The 17,379-nt window shown below is 51.5% G+C and overlaps 1 protein-coding gene across 5 annotated transcripts in view; it reads right to left on the bottom strand.

The window, feature by feature from the left end:
* Nucleotides 1–3,786: 3,786 nt before the first annotated feature.
* GNB1 (G protein subunit beta 1) overlaps nt 3,787–17,379 on the bottom strand; it is a 106,257-nt gene continuing 92,664 nt past the window's right edge. For 4 of the 5 annotated variants that reach the window (XM_034953380.3, XM_034953368.3, XM_063595053.1 and 1 more), the window contains 5 exons: nt 11,781–11,847; nt 8,922–9,123; nt 7,574–7,790; nt 5,818–5,933; nt 3,787–5,549 (listed from right to left, as the gene is read on the bottom strand). In XM_034953380.3, coding sequence (XP_034809271.1) covers nt 5,827–5,933; nt 7,574–7,790; nt 8,922–9,123; nt 11,781–11,847 — 593 coding nt within the window. In that variant the 3' untranslated portion in view covers nt 3,787–5,549; nt 5,818–5,826. The remainder of the gene's footprint in view (nt 5,550–5,817; nt 5,934–7,573; nt 7,791–8,921; nt 9,124–11,780; nt 11,848–17,379) is intronic. The other variant, XM_034953383.3, reaches the window with a different exon arrangement.

The following is a 17,379-nucleotide window of genomic DNA, read 5'->3' as shown; positions in this document are numbered from 1 at the left end:
AGTGGCGTGATCTCAGCTCACTGCAAGCTCCGCCTCCCGGGTTCAAGCCATTCTCCTGCCTCAGCCTCCAGAGCTGGAGTTACAGGCGCACACCACTGAACCCGGCTCATTTTTTGTATTTTTAGCAGAGACGGGGTTTCATCATGTTGGCCAGGCTGGTCTTGAACTCCTGATCTCAGGTAATCCATCCACCTCGGCCTCCCAAAGTGCTGGGATTACAGGCGTGAGCCACAGCGCCCGGCCACAGCCTGGTACGTTTATTGTCCACATTTTTCACGCGGGAGCCAGAGGCACAGAGAGGCCAAGTAACTTGCTCAAGGTCACCCAGCGAGGAAAGGGAGCTCGGGGGTGGGGGTAGGGGACAGGGCGAGGCCAGAGAGTAGTGGGAGGGGCCGAGGCGGCCTTTCCCGGGAGCGCTCGGTTCCCGGCCGGCCCTTCTATTGGCCCCAGTCACTCAGGCTCCCAGGGCCGGCTCGGGGCGGAGCGGGGCGCCGCGCCAGGCCGCTGAAGTGTCCCCGTTTCGCGTGGGCAGAGCGCGCCTCCCCGCGCATCCTGCTGAGGGCCAGCCTCTGCTAGGTGCGTGACACGGAGGGGACAGAACGGAAACCTTGTCCTGCTCAAGTGTGGACGTGCGTGCCACGTGCTAGAGTAAAATTGAGGTGGGGAACCTCCATCCCTGGGACATGGAGCACAGGGGCGACCCCGCGCCGCTTGGTCAAAGGAGGTCCGAGGCCCTGCAGGAACAGCCCACAGCCGGAGCGAGCTGCAGGTCACTCCACTGCCTGTGTCCACCTGCGACAGGTGCGCCCGCGCAAGCGGGGCGGAGCCAGGTGACCCGGACACAGGAAGCGCGCCAGGGGCCCCCACACCGCGGAGCTGCTGGCGACAAAGGGCGCTGCTCCTGCATAGGCCAGGCTAATGCAATCTACAAACTAGATTTCTGTGCCTACAGTTTGAAAATGATTGCAGTTCACTCAGCCAGTGTGGAATTATCCTCCTCTTTCCACACTGCCTTAGTCAGTGCCGCTGTCCAAGTGCACGTTGTTGGCGCCCGTTTTCATTTCCTGTTTTGCTAAGAAAGTGGGGCAGTCGCCTCCATGCCCGCCAAGGGACAGGCAGGCCGCCCCAGGGAGGGGTCCCCCTCAGCTCTGGCTCTTCCAGGCCAAAGCCAAGGGGAAGGGGCACCAGAGGGTCCCAGGTCCCACATGCCAGCTCCGTCAGTCTGCTGGGTGCCAGGCTAGGACACAGAAGCCAACAGGAATCCCCAAAGGGAGGAAGTGGAGTCGGGGGTGTGGCAGCCGTGCTGAGATGCTCGGCCTTTATTTACTCTGGGCAGGGACCAAGATAGGCCACTGCAGGCCGGCACCCTGCCTCCCGGCTGCTGGAGCCCCTCCCTCCCAGGAACTGCCAGCCAGGAAAGAGCCTCAGGTACTCTCTGCATTTAATTTTTTTTTTTTTTTTTTTTTTTTTTTTGAGACGGAGTCTCGCTGTGTCGCCCAGGCTGGAGTGCAGTGGCGCGATCTCGGCTCACTGCAAGCTCCGCCTCCCGGGTTCACGCCATTCTCCCGCCTCAGCCTCCCGAGTAGCTGGGACTACAGGCGCCCGCCAACACGCCCGGCTAATTTTTTGTAGTTTTAGTAGAAACGGGGTTTCACCGTGTTAGCCAAGATGGTCTCGATCTCCTGACCTCGTCATCCGCCCGTCTCGGCCTCCCAAAGTGCTGGGATTACAGGCGTGAGCCACCGCGCCCGGCCTGCATTTAATTTTTAATTTTTTTTTTCTTTTGACGCCTCCAAGACAAGTTCAACTCTCTAGTGATTTTAAATGGGGTTTTTGTAAGACAGCTGGCAGGGTTAGGGCTTGTGAAGAACTTGCATGTCTATGAAGAACTGATTTATTTCAGGGAAAAGTGGGGGATGACGAAGCCAGGCGAGCCCACCCCGTTCAGCCTGCCAATCACACCCACTTCAGCAGCCTAAAACAGCACCAGGTCGCCCCACCAGGGAGACAACGCCATATTGTCACTTGCAGTGCTGGCAGATGGGCACCCTTGGTGGCGTCAGAAACACACCCAGCACCTTGCCTGGAGCAGGGCGACTGGGCCCTGCTCCGTGAATCCCAAGTGCCCTATGGGAGCCTCTCCTCCCAGGGACTGCCAGCCTAGAGGAGGGGCTGCTGGGTTCTCTGGTGCCCAGGGGAGGAGGGGGCCTACAGGTACTTTCTGCTGAGAGCCTTCTTCACTTACTAGGAAAAAGTTTGGCTGGGTGCGGTGGCTCGGCCTGTAATCCCAGCACTTTGGGAGGCTGAGGAGGGCGGATGACAAGGTCAGGAGATCGAGACCATCCTGGCTAAGATGGTGAAACCCCGTCTCTACTAAAAATACAAAAATTAGCCGGGTGTGGTGGTGGGCACCTGTAGACCCAGCTACTCAGAAGGCTGAGCCAGGAGAATGGCGTGAACCCAGGAGGCAGAGCTTGCAGTGAGCCGAGATCGCGCCACTGCACTCCAGCCTGGGCAAGAGCGAGACTCCATCTCAAAAAACAACAAGTTAGCCGGGCATCTGGGCCAGGCGCAGTGGCTCACACCTGTAACCCCAGCACTTTGGGAGGCTGATGTGGGTGGATCACAAGGTCAGGAGATCGAGACCATCCTGGCAAACATGGTGAAACCCTGTCTCTACTAAAAATACAAAAAATTAGCTGGGCATGGTAGCAGGCGCCTGTAATCCCAGCTACTTAGGAGGCTGAGGCAGGAGAATCGCTTGAACCTGGGAGGTGGAGGTTGCAGTGAGCTGAGATCGCACCATTGCACTCCAGCCTGGGCAAAAAAGAGCGAAACTCCGTCTCAAAAAAAAAAAAAAAAAAAATTAGCGGGGCGTCGTGATATGTGCCTGTAATCCCAGCTACTTGGGAGGCTGAGGCAGGAGAATCACTTGAACCCAGAAGGCAGAAGTTGCAGTGAGCTGAGATAGCGCCACTGCACTCCAGCCTGGGCCACAGAGCGAGACTCCACCTCAAGGGAAAAAAAAAAAGTTCCAGCTGCTGGAGCCACGGGAATTAAAAAATTACTTTTTTTTTGAGAGGCAGTCTTGCTCTCTCACTCAGGCTGAAGTGCAGTGGTGCGATCTTGGCTCACTGCAAACTCCGCCTTCCCGGGTTCATGCCATTCTCCTGCCTCAGCCTCCAGAGTAGCTGTGATTACAGGCGTGTGCCACCATGCCCAGCTAATTTTGTATTGCCTATTTAAGATTTTAAAAAATCACCAGTTTGGAAAGCAGGGAAGCGGATGGTTCTGGAGCCTAGGAGCGGCTATTTGGGACACACACAGCCATGGGTTTCCACACCACCATGGCCAGTGCTCATTTTTTTCTTACTAGATGCAGTTCTTTATATTCAGACCAAGAGGAACACTCAGTTCAGTCCCAAGGAAAGCTAGTCTCTGGAGTAACATCCTCAGACATTCTAAGGGAGGGAAATGGCAGAGGAGAAAGGCAAGGCAGCCGCCTGTGGAGACTCCCACGGTGCTGTGGGCAAGGCCTATGCCTGGGGAGGGGTCTGGGCGATGGCAGGTGGACCTCCCTGCTCTGCTGGCCTGTGAGGTGGAGCTTCCCAGGAACCCCTCCGAGGAGCCAATGCGCCACTCATGGATTCTGTGACGTGGTGGCGGCCGTGGCACCGCCTGGCATGAGCAGACCCGTCAGACCTCACGGCAACAGGGACAGCCTAGGGAAGCGGGCGCGTGGCAAACTGGAAGTGGACCCGTAAATAATCACCACACCAAAGTCCCTCATGTCAAACTGCTTTATTACATCTTAAATAACAGTACAGTTTAATATAGTATCTATCTTGCATCCAGCTTCCTTGCAGTACACTGACTTTAAAATTAAATACAAAAGGTGGAAAGGGGTAAGGGTGCAGAGAGCTCTACAGAGTTGTTGGACGGAAAGAGAAAGAAGGGGTTTCATTTGTATTCTCTTTGCCAGATCCAGGCCTACCGCAAGGTCACAGCACAGTTTTGTATAGAATGTTGCAGAAAACAGGATGGAGAAGCCACTACTGCTGCTATGAAGGAGTGCGGGGGGCGGGGCGGGGGGTCCCACAGAACCTGCTTTCCAAACGCTGCTGCTGAACACTGGCCTTGAAATGAACACCAGGACAATCTGTGTGTGATGGGAATGAGCCACCTCAGATGTGGAGGGCCCTGAAGAATCCATATAGGAGGGCAGGCTCTTCACTCCCTCTCCCTCCCTCTCTCCCTCCCCACCCTCAGAATCCAACAGCAGTCGTTTGCAACAGAACTTTTTTTTTTTTTAAAGAACTAAAGAAAACAGTGACTTATCCCGCTACCCAAGCGTGTAGAGCCGCGCGCTGTACTGCTTCCGATATGTGCCACAGAGCAGCAACGAGAAGTGGACAGAGCCGCAATGGTTACAACTGTAAGAGGTTATTTCTTAAAAGAAGAAGAACACCTAAGGACTGAGTCCCATATGCACTTTTGAGCGTTTCTACAGCATGCGATTCTAAGAGTAAACCCACCCAATATGGCAAACAATCAAAATTTTTAAAATTTAACTTAGAAAGTCTGAGATCATTATTTTCAAAACATTGATTTGTACATTGTTTCATACACAAATAATTGACTGACTATCCAAGCACAGGACAGGCATCTCTCTCGAAAACAGAGGTTCCTCCTAGTTGGGGGTTGGGTAGTGTTAGGCTATTATAAACTTCCCTCCAACTTCACAAGGAAACCCAAAGTGAGATTAAAAACTCAACTGAGAAGATAGACAGGATGGGTCAGGAGGAACATGGTGCTGGATCTGAGCTCACTTTTCAGCAAAGGTGAAGGATTCTCTGATCACGCATTTGAGACCGTCCCCGCATGTGCTTGGCCCCATGGCTTCTGAACATGTTCTTTTCTATGCCACGTTTGTGTGCAACAATGATCTGTGACATTAGACAGAAAATTAAAAACCAGGGACTGAATTTACATCATTGACAACGTCAGAGAGGCTGCCCTAGACTCTCTGGTTTTGATTAACTGTTGAACACAAAGGAATACATTTTAAAAAGGAAATATGAATGCTTCCAAAATCTTGCTACAAACATGACTGAAATTTGGACACGATGACCAGATGAACAAAGTCCTCAGCATGTTTTGCATGAATGCCACAAAACAGGGTCACTGGTCTAAAATTCAAATAAACTAGTGGAAAGGTGTGTCTGTCTGACAATTACACTCAAGTTTACCTTCTGGTTAACATTTTTATTATATATTTCCTTTTAAAATTCATTCAAGACAAAAAAGAAAACAAAGACGATGGCCCCGGAAGGAATGCACAATTTGTTTTAGTTTACAGCACAGAGATCCTTCTCTCAATGGGAATTGTGCTCTTGGTTTCAGCAATAAGTGAAGGAAAAAAGATCTTGCCCTTTTGAAGTTCTGAGGGGAGGTGTAGGGTGTCCACGTTAGTACGGTTGGATAGGATATGCTCTCATGGTAACGCGTCCAAGTTGGAATGGTCTTCCAGTCTCCATGGCATCCACATGCTGTTTTAAACAGAGTTTAAAGAAATGTGAAAAGAGGCAGAGAATCTAAGTGCAGACGCACAGCTAGGTCACTGCTCTTCCCATCACTGCATGAGTGTCTGCAGCTGAGGGCACGTGACTTCAGCTTTCTGTAAACGTTTCCCACAACACAATTCCAAATCAATGCTACATCAACATTTATCTAGAAACCGTTAATGACAACTTCAAACGTTCTATGAGAAACACGCACAGTTCTTCTCAGAGAAGGGCATTTGGGCTGCTGCATTACCTACTGGCGTTAGTTCCAGATCTTGAGGAAGCTATCCCAGGACCCTGTCGCCACAGCCATGCCATCGTCAGTCACGCCCAGGCAGCTGACGCGGTTGTCATGCCCAGCCAAGACACCTGGGAGCAAACAACAGCAGAATCACACCAAAGCCCAGAGGCATCGATCTCACCTGTGCCATGTTGTGACGAGGACGGATGGTGCATCTCTCATGGGACAAGACCCAGAGTCTCCCACGGCCAGGAAGGGAGGGAAAGTTGCATCTACGTGGGGAATTAACCTGCAGCATATGGCCAGCCTTGTTAAAATTCAAAGGCACGCACACACACGCAATCAATAAATCCAGAGCCCCTGGCATTGACTTCTCAGCACTCACTTATAAAACTTAAAAAAAGAAGCAAAGGCCACTATCAAAAAAATCAAAACTATCATCAGACGCAGTGGCTTAGGCCTGTAATCCCAGCACGTTGGAAGGCCGAGGCAGGCAGATCATGAGGTCAGGACTTTGAGACCAGCCTGGCCAATATGGTGAAACCCCATTTCTACTAAAAATACAAAAACTAGCAGGGCGTGGTGGTGCGGGCCATAGTCCCAGCTACTCAGGAGGCTAGGGTAGGAGAATCATTGGAACCCAGGAGGTGGAGCTTGCAGTGAGCCAAGATCGTGCCAGTGCTCTCCAGCCTGGGCGACAGAGCGAGACTCCATCTCAAAAAAAAAAAAAAAAAAAAAAAAAAAATCAAAACCACCCCAATCTCAAAGCAATCTGTAACACAGGAGCTTAGAGGCATGAGCCGTTTTTCCTTTGTCTGTGATCCCTAGAGCCCAGCACAAGGCACAGAACACAGGAGTAGCGATGGTGGCTGAGACCACTGGCACTGCACTGTCACTGTCATGTGATGAGGGGGCCTTCTGTCAACACTCCCAATAACCTTGGCTTGGATCATCACCAGCCAGAAGCTCCACTTCCTCCCAGGGGGATCTGAAGGCCCATTTCAGCCACCCTCCTCCACCTCCTGCAGCCACCACACAGCTGAGTACAGGGGCCGGCGTGTGCTCTGCCAAGGCCTGGGCTGGCTTCCACCGCCCTTCAACAGCACTGTGACTGTGAGACTTGGCTGGAAATGGCTCCACTCTGGTCCCCCCAGGCTGGGGAGAAAAAGAAATGTGTTTAACCAGGAGGTGGGAGTGGCACCCATCCAGAAGCAGGAAGCCCCGGTAAGGGCCAAGACCTGGAGCCATGCTCCCTTCTGTCCTCCCAGGTACTGAGACAAATGAATCTAAGTCTGTAAGTGTCAACAGTTCTCAAATTCAAATGCCCAAATGACCATTTTTAGTAAGGAAGTCTCATCTTTTGTACATCTAGTGTTTTCATACACCTGGCAATAACACACTTGCCTTTGATATGTTAACTGTAACGGCACCCAGAGGTGTCCCTGCATGGAACTCCTCCCCCTGAAGCAGAGTTCAGAGGGGAAAGCATGGGGCTGGGCCCTGGAGCCTGCACAGCTGACCCTCTCCTGCCCACTGACCCTCCCCAGAGCCCTCCCCCACGCATGTGGGAAGATCTGCTGGTACTCCTCGGAGTCCACTTGCCTGGAGGGTCAGAGCTGGGCCATCAGTTTGCAACTGTCACTCCTGTTACACCATGCCACAGTCCCACCGATACTAAAACACTGCAGCTTATGCAACCACTCTGTGTTTGCTCTAAAGATACCACGTAAATGTCCACAAGACACAGAAAGGCCCCATGGCCACGTACCTGCCCGGTCGGCTTTGAGTGCGTCCCAGACGTTGCAGTTGAAGTCGTCGTACCCAGCAAGGAGGAGGCGCCCGCTCTTGGAGAAGGAGACAGAGGTGATCCCGCAGATGATGTTGTCATGGGAGTAAGTCATGAGCTCCTGGTCAGCACGAAGGTCAAACAGCCTGCAGGTGGCGTCGTCTGAGCCAGTGGCAAATGCATTGCCATTTGGAAAGAACTGGAAAGAGAAAGCAAATCAAGACATCATGTAAACGCTCAGAAAGAAACATTGGGAATATGGATTGCTCAATGGTAGGGCTGCAGAGAACACAGCAGGCAAAGACCAGCAAGACTGTGCTCTGGTAAGAACAGAGGGCTGGGCTGGGTGCGGTGGCTCACGCCTGTAATCCCAGCACTTTGGGAGGCTGACGCGGGTGGATCACCTGAGATGGGGAGTTTGAGACCAGCCTGACCAACATAGAGAAACCCCATCTATACTAAAAATACAAAATTAGCTGGGCGTGGCGGCGTGTGCCTGTAATCCCAGCTACTCAAGAGGCTGAAGCAGGAGAATTGCTTGAAACCGGGAGGCGGCGGAGGCTGCGGTGAGCCAAGATTGCACCATTGCACCCCAGCCTGGGCAACAAGAGCAAAACTCCATCTCAAAAAAAAAAAAAAAAAAAAGGCGGGGGGGAGAGGGGGGAGGAACTACAGGGGACTGGGATGGGAGGGGATTTGCACTGGGGAGGCACACAAACACTGTGATCTTGGACACTGTGATTACTGTCCCCAAAGAGTAGAATTTATTCCAAAGGATAGTGAGAAAGTAGTCATCACTGACAGGTGTGCACGTTGCTGTAGCTGCCAGCCATCAGGGCTAATCTCATGGAGGAAGGAGGGAAGCGGGCTGACCAAGGCCGTGGTCAGGACTGCAGCAGAGCTCTGTCCAACCAACAGATACGTCCTTCTAAGTCTCCTCACAAGGCCAGGGGCTGGAAACACTGCCTAGCCATCCACGTGCTAAAGAGGAGGGCAGGTTCCCTGGTTAGCTGTGCCCCTGACCAGTAAGGCTCTGTAACCACTGGTGGCCTGAGTTATCTTACTGTCTTTCCCCTCCAGGATCCCAACCACTGATCAGCTGTAGAGGTGGGAACGGGGACTGGCATACAACACCCTGTGAGTATCTGTGAGACAAGTGGTCAACACAGAGAAGTTTCCCATCGGGAGTTTTCTGTATCCCCATCTGTAGATGAGGTTGTATAAGGATCAGAAAGGAGAACATCTAATCCAGAAGAGTTTAAAATTTAGCAATCTGAACGGCTAGCAGAGACGGCGGAGGCCCCGACCCCACACCTCCACCCAGACTCACGCAAATGGCATTGATGTCAGACTCGTGGCCGGTGAAGGTCTGCCGGCACATGCCTTCTCGCACATCCCAGAGTTTGGCTGAAGCATCACAAGCACCAGAGACGAACAGTCTGGTGTCAGGAGCAAGAGAAAGGCTCATGACATCTCCAGTGTGTCCGGTAAACGTGGTCGTCTGCTGGCCGGTCTCGATGTCCCACAGGGCACTGGAGCAGGAGCGAATGACAAGGGGACATCAGCCTTAACTTCTCGGGTGGCTAGTCATGTGACAGACAATCTGTCCTTCAAACCACCCAGGGCCACAGTGAGCCTCTGCACTGTTACTTTAAAAACGTAAATTGTTTAAAGACAAATTTAAATGTAATACAACTTTGGAAGGGAAACAAAGCAAAGCAAGCAAAATTATACAGAGATGAGCACAGGGCCTGGGCTTCAGAATGACGGGATCGCTACCTCAACTCAAATGCCAGCAAACAGGGAGCCGGGGGCACTTTTCAAGCAGCACCACTGAGGCTGTGCCCCCTCTTTGGTCATGGATGGGCATGGAAGGGGTGGCAGGAAGCTACGTGGAGGCCCTGGATGGCGGAGGGGACGCGACTCTATCTGTGGCTGCTCCCTCTGTGCCCTCCCTTGGCCTCCCCTCCACAGGGTCTCAGAAAAGGCAGGCAGGAGAAGGCCAATGCCAGGTAAACAAATGGCTCGCAGCAATTCTGAGGTCCTCCTGCCCTTTCCTGGAATCACAAACAGGAGAGCAGCTGAGTTCTCAGTGATCACACCTGGTATTTTTTTTTTTGAGATCGAATTTCACTCTTGTTACCCAGGCTGGAGTGCAATGGCACGATCTTGGCTCACCACAACCTCCGCCTCCCGAGTTCAAGCGATTCTCCTGCCTCAGCCTCTCCAGTAGCTGGGATTACAGGCATGCGCCACCATGCCCGGCTAATTTTGTTTGTATTTTTAGTAGAGACGGGGTTTCTCCATGTTGGTCAGACTGGTCTCGAACTCCCGACCTCAGGTGATCCGCCCGCCTCAGTCTCCCAAAGTGCTGGGATTACAGGCATGAGCCACCGCGCCCGGCCATACCTGGTATTCTATCACATTTCTGCTTAACAAGCTGTCAAAAGGTGAGACGCTGACAGAGCCCTGCACAGAGCAGAAGCCTGGCTTAGGTGTAAGGACAGCTGTGAGGGCCACACGCCCACCAACATACTATTCTCCTGTGCCTCGACCCATGGAAGGCAACACCAGAGAGCATTGTCCGTTCATGTCAGCCTCAGAGGAAAGCCTGGCTGGGCCTGGCAATGCAAATCCAATCAGCCAATCTCAACAGACACCGCACAGGGAGCCTCCTCTCTAGGGCCTGAGGGACTGACTGCAGAAGGGAAGCAAGATACGTAAAAGAGTCTGAAAAAAATGATTAATGAACAGAAGCACTTTAAAAATATCTTCTAATAAATAAAGTCTTCTCAAGATTGACAATCTAGGTGACAAATCTTTTGTAAATCTATGAAATTTATACAACGAGGACACCTTATAATACCACAGATGCTTTGCTGACAAGTTGGTTAAGGGCCCATGTCTCGGTGAACCCCACCAACTGCGTGACTAGGGGTCTGTGCCCTGGGCTGGGCACAGCTCCTGCCACCAAATCATGCCTCAGAAGACCAGAAAAACCCACATGGCCAGCTGAAGTCTAAAATGACTCTCGTAAAATAACTATCTGGACATTTAATTTAGTACTTTGATGCCACAAATGAAAAAATTCTAGCATTTAAGTGGGCTTCCGTTTACCTGTAAGGTGAAAACACTAAAAATGAAGTCTGATGGAATCACTTGAATTGTGACGTCTGTTATTTTTAGTCTGTGCTCACTGTTCACAATGACATGATGCTATCAGAAAGGGACAATCAAAACCCACCCTACTCCCACCTATCGTCACCTAAGGAGGTGCAAATATATAGAGGGGAAAAAAAGAAGAGCAGGTACTTTGAGCCTGATTGTAGTTAAAATATCTATGTTGGCCAGGCATGGGGGCTCACGCCTGTAATCCCAGCACTTTCGGAGGCTGACGCGGGCAGATCACGAGGTCAACAGATAAGAGACCATCCTGGCCAACGTGGTGAAATCCCGTCTCTACTGAAAATACAAAAATTAGCTGGGTGTGGTGGCGCACACCTGTAGTTCCCAGCTACTCGGGAGGCTGAGAGGGGAGAATTGCTTGAATCTGGGAGGCAGAGGTTGCAATGAGCCGAGATCACGCCACTCCACTCTAGCCTGGAGACAGAGAGAGACTCTGTCTCAAAAAAAAAAAAAAAAGAAAAAGAAAAAAAAGAAAAAAATGTGTATTTTAGTTCTCAGCTGCTGAAAATTAAACTTTGTAAATTTGTTAGAAGTATAATGAGGCTAGGCACGGAGGCTCACGCCTGTAATCCCAGCACTTTGGGAGGCCGAGGTGGGCAGGTCACCTGAGGTCAGGAGCTCAGGACCAGCCTGGCCAATGTGGTGAAACCTGGTCTCTACTAAAAATACAAAAATTAGTCAGGCGTGGTGGCGGGCACCTGTAATCCCAGCTATTCAGGAGGATGAGGCAGGAGAATCATTTGAACCCGGCAGGCAGATGTCGCAGAGCCAAGATTGAGCCATTGTACTCCAGCCTGGGTGACAAGAGCAAAACTCCATCTCAAAAAAAAAAAAAAGTATAATGAATTCACACATTGCTACTGTGTGTTTTAAATCTTAAGGCCACTTAAATTACAGATGGCCTAATATTATGTCAAGAACCTTATTTCCTCCATGTTCACAGAGGAATGTGCCAGGGGCTGTGGGTTCTCAAGGCACTGCCTGCCCCGGGTCAGGTACTTACCATGTGGTGTCTCCAGAGCTGGTGACGATCTGATTGTCATCCAGGAATCGGCAGCAGGACAGGTAACCTGGCAAAGAACAGGCCTAAGTGATGAGCTGAATCCAGCAGGCCTTGCACCCAGCCTCATACATAGAGAAACACATTGGCCGGGTGGAAGCTCTGTGTCTAAGGTAAGACCAGCACCATGCTACTGACCTTTTGTTCCCATCTGTGCACACAGCAGAAGGTCCACACGCACTGCTGGTGAGGGTGAGAGCCTGGCCAGGCAGGACAGCACGTCCCACAGAGACCCACAGCTCCGTGATGGGGGCAGAAGCAGAAACCACACCCATGAAACACACACATCTTTCATCTGCTTTACTGTTTGACCCATCAAAGGCTGGGGATCCCTCGTCTATTTACTCATTCAGGGGACGCTGACTCCAGTGCCCAGGAAGCAGCCTTAACCAGACAGACACCTCCTGCTCTCCTACAGCCCACGCTCAGCAGGGACAGAGAATGAGAATCACTGAAAGAGGACATCGGAAAGGGAGTGCTAGGGGAAGGAAGAGGACAAAGTAAGGGCCTCACAAGATGGGAGCCAGGAGAGGAGGGAGGACGAGAGTAGACTCAGAGAAGGAGGATCCAAACAGAGGGCCCAGCCAGGGCAGGAGGCGGCGAGGCCACAGGGTCAGGGTGGCAAGGGCCCGCGGGTCATGGAAGGGATAACGAAGGCAACAGGAACGCGGCATGGCAGCAACACTGCAGACACGGGGGTGCTCGTGAGTATGTGTGGGTGGGTTTGTTTTCTTGGGGACAGTGGCTGTGACACCCACATCAGCGTGGGCACAATTCTGTGTCTCTGAGTATTCCCACCCACTCCCACTGGGAAGGAAGCATCAGAGGCGAGAGCAGGACACACCAAGATGCCCCATCCTAAACAACTTCCAAAATGAGGAAAAGCAACAACAAAAAATCAGTCTGCAATATCCACACATGATGACTGGTCTCTACTAAAAATACAAAAATTAAGCGTGGTGGCGGGCACCTGTAATCCCAGCTACTCAGGAGGGTGAGGCAGGAGAATCATTTGAACCCGGCAGTTCAAGTTGTTAATGACTTCTGTTGACCATTATTTCTTTTGTACATTGATCACAGTTCTGGTATTTACTGTGGAACTAAAAGCATAGGGTCAACAAACCAGTTAGTGTGTGCCCAGGGTTGGTGACAGACTGGCCCTAATCTGAAGATTCAGGGGTTCCAGTGGCACTGGTGATTCTTGGGATACCTGTTTAGATTTGAGTGTTTACTGAAATGCCTTCCCCCCAGCTACACCCCAGGGAGTCATGCGACACTGCGTGAATCAGCAAACAACAAAAATAAAATGCACAAAAAGAAGAAACCCACTGAGGGTTTTAATGTAGAAAGCATAAGATTACAGAGAAAACAAAGCATTTATTTAACAAACATTATTATCACTATTTTTTGAGACAGAGTCTCGTGCTGTCACCAGGCTGGAGTGCAGTGATGTGATCTCGGCTCACCGCAACCTCCACCTCCCAGGTCAAGCGATTCTCCTGCCTCAGCCTCCCGAGTAGCTGGGACTACAGGTGCACGCCACCACACACAGCTAATTTTTGTATTTTTAGTAGAGATGGGGTTTCACCATGTTGGTCAGGATGGTCTTGATCTCTTGACCTTGTGATCCACCCACCTCGGCTTCCCAAAGTGCTAGGATTACAGGCGTGAGCCACCATGCCTGGCCAACAAACATTATTAAACTGGCTCTGACAGAAGAAAAATATGCATAGATGACAGAGCTCAAAATATTAACTACGTGCCTACGAAAGTATGCGTGGTCAAATACTTCCTGGAGGCCACACCACAGGGACACTAGGGACCACAAAGGTGAACCCAAGTCCAGCTCAGAGGAGGATAGCTCTGCATACCTGGCGCCCCCTGTAGTGCCCTGCAGCTTGCTGTCATGCCCCGCAGCTCACTGTCGTGCTCCGGGGTCTCCACCCGAGCCCTCCTCCACTGGCTTCCTGGTTCACACTCACCCTTGCTTCAGGGAAGCACCCCCACCCCGTCAGATGCCCATCCAGACCAGGCCACCGAGCCTTGTAGCACTTAGCCTGTTTGAATGTGAGCACAGAAGGGCAGGAAAGAAGAGTCATGGAGACCTCAGCACAGCCTGCATCTCACACAGGGGACCAGGCGGAGGCACTCCCAAGTTTACTGCATGAAAGAATCATGACCTTGGCTGGACGCGGTGGCTCACGACTGTAATCCCAGCACTTGGGGAGGCTGAGGTCAGGAGTTTGAGACCAGCCTGGCCAACATGGTGAAACCCCGTCTCTACTAAAAATATAAAAATTAGCCAGCTGTGGTGGTGGGTGCTGGGTCTGTAATCCCAGCAATCCGAGAGGCTGAGGCAGGAGAATTGCTTGAACCCAGGAGGCAGAGGTTGCAGTGAGCTGAGTTCACACCGGTGCACTCCAGCCTGGGCAACAGAGTGAGACTCTGCCTAAAAAAAACAAAAAACAAAAAACATGACCTCATAGGTCTCAAAGATGACCTCTCTGTCCCACCCTGTGCAGGCTGTAGTGAAGCTACACAGAATCCATCAGCTTCTTACTCCAAGAACCAGAGACTGAACCCTAAAATCACAGCTCTCAAGCGCTGATAAAATGATGTGGACAAGCATCAGCTGACAGGAACTATGAAGGACAAGAGGAATAACCGAATGTATAAGCCACACGTGGCCCCTGACTTACAATTTTGTGACTTTACGATGGTTTGAAAGACACACGCATTTAATAGGAAAACCATGCTCCAAGTACCCATACAACTATTCTATGTTTTCATTTTCAGGAGTGTCCAATAATTTACATGAGATGTTCAACTTTTTCTTATAAGATATGTATTATGTTAGATGGTTCTGCCCAACCAGAGGCCACTCTAAGTGTCTGTGCATGTTCAGGTTGGGGGGTGAGGTGTGTCCACTGCGGCTGGAGAGCAGGATGGGGTATCTGTGCATGTTCACGTTGGGGGGTGAGGTATGTCCAGTGCGGCCTGGAGAGCAGGATGGGGTGTCTGTGCATGTTCAGGTTGGGGGGTGAGGTGTGTCCAGTGTGGCTGGAGAGCAGGATGGGTGGTGCAATGCCCAGGGTGCAAGCATACTCCATGAGGCCCAGTCTGTGCACAGAGACCAGGCCTAACCCCTTCTTCCAGGAAAGCCTCGTAGGGCCTTCTGGCCAAGAGGCCATGAGTGGTGAAGACTGCAGACTCTGAAATCAGAAATACCTGGGCTCCACTGTCAGCATGGCAGCTGAGGAGCAGTGAAACTTCTTCTAAGTTCTTTTAGAAGTCCCAGCCTCCCCATGTAACTGGGGAACTGATGGGAGGAGCAGAGCTGTCTGTGCACATAAGAAGTTCTCAGTAAATGGAGACAGTTACTATTTCTGTTATTATTGAATTTGAACAAATTCCCTGGGTATGTGTGGGGGGACACTTCAGGTGAAAACACGCCCCTCCTCCCCTGGTGCGGGGGCCTGTGCTGCCACCCTCTGGAAGCCTGCAGAGGGGCAGGGAAAACAGACCCTGAACAAAAGTGTGCACCCAGTGAGGAGGTGCAAGGGCACAAAGGTGGCACCAAGTGCCTCAAGGAGAGGCTGAAACGCGGCCTGGGGACCTCGCAGTGGTCTGGTCATACAGGCAGTGGGTGTGAAGGGCTGTCCTGTGTCTCATAGGGACCACTGGCTATAGGGACAAGGCTGTTAAAGTCCAGGAGAGAGGGGGTGGCTTGAAGAGAGGCACGGCAGAGAGTGGAAGCGTAGGAGAAAGATGGGCTCCTGGGCATGTGGTGTCAGCAGAGGTGCCTCAAGGATAGAGCGAGTTCAGAGTCTAGAAAGGAGCAGATCACCAGGCTCCGGGAAGAGCACAGCATGGGTGCACACACTGCTCTACCCAGCATGGCTGCCGACCCGAAGACAGCAAAGCCAAGAAGGACACACAAGCGTGGCCAGATGCAGCCCTGTGAGGAGACTTACCCAAGAACGGGACGATGGGCTTGAGAAACCATCCATCTACAAGGATGGCGTTTGCTGCAGCAATGTTTATAATAAATTGTGGGAAACTGTGAACTGCCTAAATGTCTGACAATAGGAACAAATTAGTGCACCACACCATGAAACTCTCTACAGCTCCTGAGTTACAGAACGACAGTATAATACTATAGTTATATAATACTGTATAATACTACTGCATAACTATTGTATAATACTGTAATTCTGGATGGAATTATAGGGTCCCCCAACATAAAAGATGATGATTCAAAGTTCCTTTCCAAAATTCCTTTTTTTTTTTTGAGATGGAGTCTCGCTCTGCCACCCAGGCTGGAGTGCAGTGGTGCGGTCTCTGCTCACTGCAACCTCCGCCACCCTGGTTCAGCACTTCTCCTGCTTCAGCCTCCCATGTAGCTGGGACTACAGGCACCTGCCACCACATCCAGCTAATTTTTGTATTTTTAGTAGAGATGGGGTTTTGCCACGTTGGCAGGCTGGTCTTGCACTCCTAACATCAGGTGATCCACCTGCCTCAGCCTCCCAAAGCGCTGGGATTACAGGCATGAGCCACCGCGCCCAGCCCCCTTTCCAAAATTTCTACAATGAACACACTTTGAAAGGTTTAGTTCTCCTACCTGCACCCTGGAGAACATCCCTGTTGGGAGCAGGGGCAAGGAGACCCCACCCAAGGGAGGCGCACAGGACACACTGAAAGGCAGGCGGGCAAATGCCAAGAAGTCAGCCATGACCACGCCCAGTCCCTCACTAGTCCTCCTCCGACAGGTGGTTTCAGGAGCACCTGTGCCGCCCCAGGATCGGCTCCAAGGAGCAAAAACAAGACCGTGCTGGCGAGGGACAGGCTCAGCCTAGACCTGGAGGGAAGGTGCCCAGCCCTGCACCGAGGCATGCACTTGGAGAGCAGAGGTGTTTTCTTCAAGTTCAGTAAGAAGGAAAATGAAAGAGATGAGGAAGTAACTTGAAGATGTGAAAGTGAGGCTCAGAGGGTTGCACAGAGGAGTGCCCGGGCACCATGAGTGCCTCCATGATGGTGTGAGGCTGTGAGGCCCACCAGTGCAGCCGAGATACTGGGGCTGGTAACAGTGAGCCTCAAGCAGACATCCCAGTCACCAGCTGCCCTGTTGTGGCTCCTGAAGCAGGCTTTAGGGGGAGACAACATATATCCCCTTCTGTGTCCAAGCTTGTGAGGCCTGTCAGAAAAAAATCCGCTATTTTCATGAATATAGAAAATGTTCTGCTTCTCACTATATGAAGACACCGTGCCTAAAAATGCCAAGTTTTGGCCACCACAGTGGGCTCTGTCACTGACAGCTGTGCACGCTGTATCATGAAGGCCTTAGGCTGGACTTCTGATCAATGCTTATGTATCTGTAGCCATCTTGATCAGAATGATCCAGGCAAGGGCCACCGTGTCTCCACTGCCCGAGAGGTATGCAAAGAACAAAGCTCTAAGAGCAAGCGTTGAGTCTCCCTGCATTGGCCCTTAGGGATCTGCTTTGATAAAAATCTGAGACTGGATCAGAGGGCTGGAAATA

The sequence above is a fragment of the Pan paniscus genome, chromosome 1 (assembly GCF_029289425.2).
Source record: "Pan paniscus chromosome 1, NHGRI_mPanPan1-v2.0_pri, whole genome shotgun sequence".
NCBI lineage: Eukaryota > Metazoa > Chordata > Mammalia > Primates > Hominidae > Pan > Pan paniscus.
This window is presented reverse-complemented; position numbering and strand designations above follow the sequence as displayed.